Consider the following 10,253-nt stretch of genomic DNA (forward strand, 5'->3'; position numbering starts at 1 on the left):
TGTGTGTCTGTGATGTTCTGTCCGCCAACTGAATGTGTTTTTGTCAGTTTCATTGGGTCTGTGTTAAATGCTTGACATCCTTGACATCTTTGTAATAACCACAGACGAAAAGTATTAAAGAGTAACTTTTGAAAAGGACGCAATGTGTTGCTCTCATTTCAAAGCAGCTGTTATATTCAGAGTAACTAACCACATGAGTCTGCCAGGAATTTACTGCCGCCTCTCAGTTTCAACCAATCAGAGAGCTCGAGACTGATTTTTATTGCCAAGAGGCGTGGCTTTCTGTGAAAAAAATGGGACAGAAAAATGCTGAGTCACTCGACTGGCTGTTTTATGATCTAATTTATGATAAGCCAATGAAAGTGTCACACAGATGGGCAGTGTTGTTAATGGAAAACATGGGAAAGAATTAGAAAGTGATTTTATTTTGTGGAAGTTAAAGGTGACATCATGAAAAAGTGCTAGAATCAGGTCCCCGGTGCATCTACCAACCAAGGAAACATGAAAAAGATTAACCCAGTATCTTTGTTTTGGGAAGCCTTTTTCTGCAAGCGTCTGAGAAAACGAGTGCATCTGATTTTGCTCCCTTGGTGACGTGGTAAAGGGATCTCATTATAATATCACCGCCCCTTAATCTGTAAGTTTCCACCCATGGCGCCTTCATTTGATTTCGCAAGCGACAACAGTGTAGCAGTTCTAATGTCATGACGAAAGTTTGAGCAAAACATACTAACTGTTCTGTCTTTGGCTGCACAGACGAGCACAGAACACTGTTTAGAGTCCCAGCCTCAGAGGAGACAAGAGAGCAGAGGATTTAATGATTTATTTACTGTATATTGCTGCTGCCACACAGATCTGAAATAAACATGCAATTTATTTCCCAGCTGTTTACCTTCACAGACACAACCGACTGTTTTTTTTGTAACTTGTAACTGTTTTTAACGTAAACTTGTGAGTGAATGAGAACTTAGTTTAGTACTCACATGCTGTGACAGCCGCTTTCTGTCCGTGTGCTTTGGATGTGTGCACTCAGAAAACCGTATATCAGAAGTTTAAACTAATATGGTTTAAAACACATGATTTCAGCGTGATAAACATGATAATCAGAACCAAAACAGATGTTTTTAGCAGGTACGAGCTGTAATGGCAGCTCTATTCTGGAAATGGGGGCGGAGAGCAGCAGCTCATTTGCATTTAAAGAAACAAGCCCGAAAAACATGTGTTTCTGCTTCCACTCAAAATAGGCATTTTCAAAATGATATAATAAATGATCGGTGGGGTATTTTGAGCTGAAACTTCACAGAGACATTCTGGGGACACATGAGACTTATATTACATATTGTAAAAAAGGGGCATAATATGTCTCCTTTAAATAGAGATCATTAAAAAGTAGGATTTCACCATGAAAATATGTTTGTACAAAAAAAAAAAACGAATTGGGCTTGTGCTGCCTGACTAAACTACTTTCATGATTGAAGAAAACCACTCTTAAAGAAAAGATTGAGATAGAATATTGAACTCTAAAGGTAAGAAGCCGTAATTTCACAATATGTACATTTTTAAATGTTTAAATTGTAAAACATAAAAAAAAAACATTTTAACACATCTTACAATAGAGAATTTTTACATTACAATATTGTGAATTTGTGAGGGTAATGTCCTTCACTTGTCTTGTTTTTCTTGTGAATTTAGGGTAAAATATGTGTGATCCACCCTTCAATGTTTCTTGTCTTTTGCTTACCAACTCCGCTCAACAAAAATACATAAAAAAACAAGAATTCTATATAGTTTACACAAGATTTTTTATTTTAAGCTGAAAATGATGAACATCAATAGTAAAGAATTTGAAAGGCTCTTTTGTTTAAAGAAGGCCACATGAATAACACTCAGTTCTCAATATTAAGTGCTCATTTTCTTAATGAATCCACTGATTGTGACATTGAACATCTCAGACACCATCTGGCTCAGAGTTTCATCTGAACTCATGAATGCAGAACATCACTCAAACAATGTTTCATAATAAAAAAAAGTCACTACACAGGCAATACAACAGTATCAGTAAATCCACAGTATCCACGTTTTTGAGGTTAATATAATTTTCTACAATGATACAGATGTATATAATAGTTTAAATTGTAACTCAAAAGCACATGTAAACATGCGTCAGAGGAAATGTACAAAATATGATCTACAAATGTAGAAGCTTAAAATATCTTTTAGTTGGTTTCCATCTTTTTTAAATCCTATTTTAATTACAAAGATCACATTTATCAGTACAGCTATGTTCTGTATTCTTCATACTGTAAATGAATCCCACAATGTGCAAAATCAGATACTAAGTTGACCTTGACTGCACCTTTCACCCTTGGTCTTTTTTTTTCGAACAAATAAAAGTGTAAACAACATCAATGGCCATACACAGGACATTCAGAAGGCTGGAGCTGGTTATCACTTCATCACAGAACATCCACATCAGACTCAACAGCTGATTTTAAACATAAAATAATAATGTTGCACAAAACATGTAAATACAGTCAATAGTGAGCTCAAATTAACACTTAAAGGGACAGTTCACCCAAAATGTAAATTCAGTCATCATTTACTCACCCTAATGTTGTTTTAAACCTACATTGTTTTTTTTATTTGGCTTAACACAAAAGGAAGATATTTGAAGGAGGGTTGTTTTTGTCCTTGCAATAAATTGTGTGTGTGTGTATATATATATATATATCTCTATTTCTAATTTTTTTTTTTTACACCGTCCCCCTTCAGGTTGTGGTACACGTGTCTTTTTGCTGTGAAATCTTTACATATTTCTTTTTATAAAGTACTGTAAATGTAAGAATACATTTTATGTTGTTAGAAATATTTCAAGATAAACACATACTGGACTGAACCAACAAAGGTTTACTTTATCCATACTTAAAAAATTTTTGGGGGGTAAAATCATCTTAAAATGTGATTAATTATGATCCATCAGTGTTTTGAGGAATCATCATCAGGCTTTTTTTACCTATATCATACTATATGAGCCATAAAAGCCTGACGTATAAAAAATAAAAATAAAAACAACATGCAAACTTTTTTTTTTTTTGTCAAACTAAGCTTCAATACATGGTTCCATTAAAAAAAAAATCGAGTTTTTCAGACTATTATTTCATATGTCAGGGTTAAGGCAAACATGTTTGGACAGCATGAGGGTGAATAAATATGGGCACGTTTCATTTTTGGGTGAACTATCCTTTTGAGCAGATGATATTTTGGGTCTGGGCACAATTATTGACGGATGCACAGGACACATTATATTAAATATTACATTTTAAGACAGCACAGCCATAATACATGTTCAACACAACAACAAAACTGGTCTGGATGTATTCACTTATAAAAAGTGGTGCTTTGTAATACTATGCTCTTTTTGGACATGTACCATTATACTACCATGATCATCTTTGAAGTGCCTTGTAAATATCAAGGTGTATAAATATTGGAAATCATTTAGTGGTCATTCAGTACCTCGCCAGTACTTTTATGTCGTTAAAACAGTAAAACTGAATACTCAGAATGACACCTTACCTCCCTGTTCAGAAGCGTGAAAATAAAACTGCTTGGTTTGTGCATCTCAGGCAGCTCAATTGCGTTTAATAGAGCACAAATGTGACCCAACCGGAAAGAGATGTAAACAAATTGCGGTGGGTTTTGGTGCTTGTCAGTTTAGTGAGGTCAAATTGTGCTAATCTAGGACGTCCTTTAAAACACAATGCTTCCATGTAACAGTAATAGCCACAGTCCCGTCAATAGAGGCTCCCACAGCTCTACTGACTAAACGTGCACAACACACACACACACACACACGTGATACAGAAGAGACGGTGTTACCGATGTAACCATCCCAGAGGCGGGTGGGACACTATGTTACACAGCAGCAGTGCCTCGTCCGGAGGCAGAACCAGAGAAGACTCCTTCGATCCAGGGAGGCGTTTGAGAAGAGGGCTGGTCAGAGAGTTTTGGCAGTGGAGAGCGAACAGGGACTCTCTCAGCTCCGGATCAGGGTCAGGAACTCGTCTCGTGTCTTGGGGTCCTCGCGGAAAACACCCAGCATGGTGCTGGTCACAGTCTTGCTGTTCATCTTCTGGACGCCTCGCATAACCATACACATGTGACTGGAGAACAGCAAAGAGACTAAATATATCTTGAGGATTGGACATTCTGATTACATTGTAAAATAAAGAAATGGATTGTTCATACTTATTACATTATTTAAAAATATATATATTTTACTTGTGACTGGACAATAGTAAAGAAAATCGAATACTGATATTTGGTCTTAGCATTTAGCATCTTCTTAGCATTACATTGTATATAAAATAAAATCTTGAGGATTGCTCATACTTATTACATTGTAAAATAAATGAAAATAAATTGTGAGGATTGATCATACTTTTTACATTGTAAAATTAAATAAAATATCTTGAGGATTTTTCATACTTATTACATTGTAAAATAAAACGTAAACAAAAAGAAAATAAAACAATCTTGAAGATTGTTCATAATTACAACACTGCAAAATAAAACAAACAAAAAGAAAAAAGAAAAGAAAACAATCTTGAGGATTGTTCATAATTATTACATTATAAAATAAATTAATAAAAGAATAAATATAAAATCTTGAGGATTGCTCATACTTGTTACATTGCAAAAAAATCTAATAAATTGTGAGAACTGTTCATACTTATTACATTGCAAAATTAAATTAAATAACTCGAGGATTGTTCATACCTTTTACATTGTAAAACAAAATTTGCAAAAAAAAACGTTTGACTTTGTGACTTTTTCAGTAAAGAAAAGAAATAAATCTGATATTTGGTCTTTCTTAGCATTACGTTGTAACATAAAATATGTATAAAATTGCACTTGTGATCATATTTGGTCATTCTTGTTATTACATTGTAAATAAAGTTGAACCTGAATTTTTACATACGTTGCTTCAATGACCACCCCGACACCAGCAGGCTGTAAAGCTTCAGTGATGGCGACTGCAATCTGTTTGGTTAGACGCTCTTGAACTGAAATAAGACAAGCAGACCAGGGCCAGTTGCATAAACATAGCCACTGTGTTAAGACTGTGTCTTAAGAACTAGTTTGATCAACTAGTTGTTAGCCAAGAGGTAATCAGACTTACCTTTTGGATTCAAATGAGACCATTCTCCCTTTTTATAACTGACTTTAAGAAATTATGACCAGTCTTAAAGAGAAAAAATTAAATGACTAACTTTTTAAGTCTAGTCTAAGCGGTTTATGCAACCGGCAGAACTACTGAGAACATTTCAATCTGAACTTTTCAAGTTATCAATGAAACAAATAAGGACTTTGAAGGAATATAAATATCATTACATGCAACTGTTTGTTTGAGGAAAAAAAGACCATTACCTTGCAATCTCCTGCTGTATATCTCAACAATCCTGGTGCAAAACAAAAAACAAGCTAGATTTATACACAATATACCTTCGTGATATGTTATGGTGGTTTGATAAGACTTTATTGCTCTGGGATTTTAGTCGTTGGTGGTAATGATATAAAACCTGGGCCAGGAGTATATTTACTAAAAATTAATATATTTTATTCAAAAACACTAACTGTAAACTAACAAAAAAGCACACTTTCAATTAAGACACTTGCTAACTGAAAATATTAATTTAAGTTCTTATTTAATAATATGTGTATTTATAGAAAATATATCAATATCTGTAATATAATAATTAAAATACACTACCATTCTGAAGTATGGGGTCAGTAAGAAATTATTTTATTCAGCCAATTAAATCAATCAATTCAAGCTTACAGTAAAGACTTTAATAGTGATACAAAAGATTCTTATTTAAAAATGCTGTTCTGTTGAACTTTCTATTTATCAAAGAATTCACAAAAATATTAAAAATATTAAGCAGCACAACTGTTTTCAACATCGATAAGAAATACGTAGTAAGAAATTCAGCTCTTCCATCACAGAGAAAATTTACAATTTAAAGTAAATAAAAATGGTTATTTTAGACTGTAATAATATTTCACAATATTACTGTTTTTTAATCAAATAAATGCAGCCTTGTTGAGCATAAGAGATTTTTTTCAAAAACAGAAAATCTTACAGACTCCGAATTTTAAATGGTAGTATATATAATATATCATTTGTATTTAAAGTCATTTTTAATTAATCATATTTATTCAATTGCATGTGAATTTAAAACTCCAGAGTGGGGATATGGCAAACTAAATTGCATAAGAATCTCCTTAGATTATCATTCACATTCCATTTTTTCACAGTATATTTATTCAACTATTCAATATTCAGAACAATATAAGAACAGAACAAACACAATAATCATTTTCACTGCTGGGACATCAAATATAACTTAATATCACACTCATGTGTTTCATGACTGATCATTTGACCAGCAGTGATCCGCTAAACTACATGGCAACAATGACAACTAGAAGAGTCAGTCCCTTGTCATGACTACAGCCATAAGGTAATCAGACTTACCTTTTGGATTCAAATGAGACCATTCTCCCTTTTTATAACTGACTTTAAGAAATTATGACCAGTCTTAAAGAGAAAAAATTAAATGACTAACTTTTTAAGTCTAGTCTAAGCGGTTTATGCAACCGGCAGAACTACTGAGAACATTTCAATCTGAACTTTTCAAGTTATCAATGAAACAAATAAGGACTTTGAAGGAATATAAATATCATTACATGCAACTGTTTGTTTGAGGAAAAAAAGACCATTACCTTGCAATCTCCTGCTGTATATCTCAACAATCCTGGTGCAAAACAAAAAACAAGCTAGATTTATACACAATATACCTTCGTGATATGTTATGGTGGTTTGATAAGACTTTATTGCTCTGGGATTTTAGTCGTTGGTGGTAATGATATAAAACCTGGGCCAGGAGTATATTTACTAAAAATTAATATATTTTATTCAAAAACACTAACTGTAAACTAACAAAAAAGCACACTTTCAATTAAGACACTTGCTAACTGAAAATATTAATTTAAGTTCTTATTTAATAATATGTGTATTTATAGAAAATATATCAATATCTGTAATATAATAATTAAAATACACTACCATTCTGAAGTATGGGGTCAGTAAGAAATTATTTTATTCAGCCAATTAAATCAATCAATTCAAGCTTACAGTAAAGACTTTAATAGTGATACAAAAGATTCTTATTTAAAAATGCTGTTCTGTTGAACTTTCTATTTATCAAAGAATTCACAAAAATATTAAAAATATTAAGCAGCACAACTGTTTTCAACATCGATAAGAAATACGTAGTAAGAAATTCAGCTCTTCCATCACAGAGAAAATTTACAATTTAAAGTAAATAAAAATGGTTATTTTAGACTGTAATAATATTTCACAATATTACTGTTTTTTAATCAAATAAATGCAGCCTTGTTGAGCATAAGAGATTTTTTTCAAAAACAGAAAATCTTACAGACTCCGAATTTTAAATGGTAGTATATATAATATATCATTTGTATTTAAAGTCATTTTTAATTAATCATATTTATTCAATTGCATGTGAATTTAAAACTCCAGAGTGGGGATATGGCAAACTAAATTGCATAAGAATCTCCTTAGATTATCATTCACATTCCATTTTTTCACAGTATATTTATTCAACTATTCAATATTCAGAACAATATAAGAACAGAACAAACACAATAAATCATTTTCACTGCTGGGACATCAAATATAACTTAATATCACACTCATGTGTTTCATGACTGATCATTTGACCAGCAGTGATCCGCTACACTACATGGCAACAATGACAACTAGAAGAGTCAGTCCCTTGTCATGACTACAGCCATAAAAAATGAAACGGTAACTAATTTTAGAAATCAGAACTGCGCCTGTGTGTGTGGTACTACTGAGAGCTACAGTACGTGACTGCTGTTGTCATGTCTTCATTAGTGTAGTGCCGTGTTACGCTTGGAACATAGTGAAATGGCTAAGCCACAGGTATTGGGGTCAGATTGGATCAAGCTTCTCTTTGTCACTCACACATTGTGTCTAATCCTCTTACAGACACTTACACTCTCACTGCTTCAAACACACACACACACAGGCGTGCATCTTGATTTCACAGACAAACAACACCCCTGAGGGGAAGAGAGCCATTAATCCCTTTTACTCGAGCAAAAGCAAAGAAAAAAACCACGCTGCTTTGTGGCAGGATAAATTTGCACGCTCATGGAGTCCATTAAGATTAAATACTGCATCATAAAAACATTAATTCACCTCATTATATAGCCTAACAAAATCTAAAATGTATTTTAAAGGATTTTACAAAAGAAAAAAAATGCATTTATTTGATCACAAATACAGTAAAACAGTAATATTGTCAAATACTATTATAATTTAAAATAACGGCTTTGTATTGGAATAAAATCTTTCAAAAAAAAATAAAAAATACTGACCCCATATACAATTTTTTAATGGGAAATAAAATTGAAAAACATGATTTAAAAATGTTTATAAAATGTACCGTTAAAAAGAATAAAGGCAAAAATTATATGGACAGTTTCTGGTGGTCAAACGTTAGTAGAACATATCCATAGTTAATGTGATGTAGTTTTTGTTATCTAATACAATGACATTCAGATGGACTGGGAAAAGATGGAAGTGATTTAAGCATCCAGATACTTTTTGGGGCCACTGTTTGTGAAAAAAAATATATATATATATATATATATGTATATGAGAAACCTGGGTGCATTTTGCCTACCTTGCTAATTTACTCAGACCAAGAACCCTCTTGTTTGGAAGGTAACCTATATGCACCTGTGAAAAACACAACACATTAACTGACAACAGAAAGACAGAACAGGTGAGTTATATGCACAACAATTTCACAACTAGTTTTCAACAAACTGGACACCAGCACTAGCAAGCTACATGGCATGAGGGCTGTGAAAATGTTTTGGCTTCCAAAGATTATGAAAGCATGATAATTGAAATAAAATGGTTATTGAGCCACATTCCATTCCTTTAAAGTAGTGCGCTTTCCCAAACGGAATGTCCAAATCAGTTAAATCATGTAATATGACTGTCATAATATGCAGTCTACTGCATAACATGCTTGATATAAAAAAAATACAAAACTGCGAAAAAGAGGCTTTCTGTGTGCATTCTCTGAGTTGGAGCATAAAACGGTCAAGAGTTTATACTTTGGGCTTCAGGTGTGTGACAGTGTTTAAATACACACAAAAATATGTCAAAATGCACGTATTGTTGAGTATTCACAGTTAAAATACAGTCAGTTATGTAAACATAAACATACAATCATAAACATATAAACAAACACACACACACACACACATATATATATATACAGTGGGTACGGAAAGTATTCAGACCCCCTTAAATTTTTCACTCTTTGTTATATTGCAGCCATTTGCTAAAATCATTTAAGTTCATTTTTTTTCCTCATTAATGTACACACAGCACCCCATATTGACAGAAAAACACAGAATTGTTGACATTTTTGCAGATTTATTAAAAAAGACAAACTGAAATATCACATGGTCCTAAGTATTCAGACCCTTTGCTCAGTATTTAGTAGAAGCACCCTTTTGATCGAATACAGCCATGAGTCTTTTTGGGAAAGATGCAACAAGTTTTTCACACCTGGATTTGGGGATCCTCTGGCATTCCTCCTTGCAGATCCTCTCCAGTTCTGTCAGGTTGGATGGTAAACGATGGTGGACAGACATTTTTAGGTCTCTCCAGAGATGCTCAATTGGGTTTAAGTCAGGGCTCTGGCTGGGCCATTCAAGAACAGTCACAGAGTTGTTGGGAAGCCACTCCTTCGTTATTTTAGCTGTGTGCTTAGGGTCATTGTCTTGCTGGAAGGTAAACCTTCGGCCCAGTCTGAGGTCCTAAGCACTCTGGAGAAGGTTTTCGTCCAGGATACCCCTGTACTTGGCCGCGGAGGTGTGAATGGTTGTGTGGAGAGGTGTTCAGGGCGGGTGTGGGGTGTTTTTTCAAACCTGCAGTAGAACTCATTCAGATTGTTTGCCAGTTGTTGATTCTCCACAGTGCTGGGGGATGGTGTCTTGTAGTTGGTGATCTCTTTCAGACTTTTCCACACTGAGTCGCTGGAAGTGAACTGAGTCCTTAGTTTCTCAGAATAATTCCTCTTTGCCACTCTGATCTCCTTTTCCAGTGTGTATTTGGC

General features: G+C 33.7%; 1 protein-coding gene across 2 annotated transcripts in view; it reads right to left on the reverse strand.

Moving 5' to 3' along the window:
* Positions 1–3,235: 3,235 nt before the first annotated feature.
* Positions 3,236–10,253, reverse strand: part of LOC107583460 (GTP cyclohydrolase 1-like) — a 16,169-nt gene continuing 9,151 nt past the window's right edge. The window contains exons 3-6 of one of the 2 annotated variants that reach the window (XM_016269662.1): positions 8,802–8,857; positions 5,431–5,462; positions 4,982–5,066; positions 3,236–4,163 (exon numbers count right to left, since the gene is read on the reverse strand). In XM_016269662.1, coding sequence (XP_016125148.1) covers positions 4,037–4,163; positions 4,982–5,066; positions 5,431–5,462; positions 8,802–8,857 — 300 coding nt within the window. In that variant the 3' untranslated portion in view covers positions 3,236–4,036. Of the gene's footprint in view, positions 4,164–4,981; positions 5,067–5,430; positions 5,463–6,789; positions 6,822–8,801; positions 8,858–10,253 lie in introns of both variants that reach the window. The other variant, XM_016269661.1, reaches the window with a different exon arrangement.

The sequence above is a fragment of the Sinocyclocheilus grahami genome, unplaced genomic scaffold (genome assembly GCF_001515645.1).
Source record: "Sinocyclocheilus grahami isolate Dianchi unplaced genomic scaffold, SAMN03320097.WGS_v1.1 scaffold54.1, whole genome shotgun sequence".
NCBI classification, from domain to species: Eukaryota; Metazoa; Chordata; class Actinopteri; order Cypriniformes; family Cyprinidae; genus Sinocyclocheilus; species Sinocyclocheilus grahami.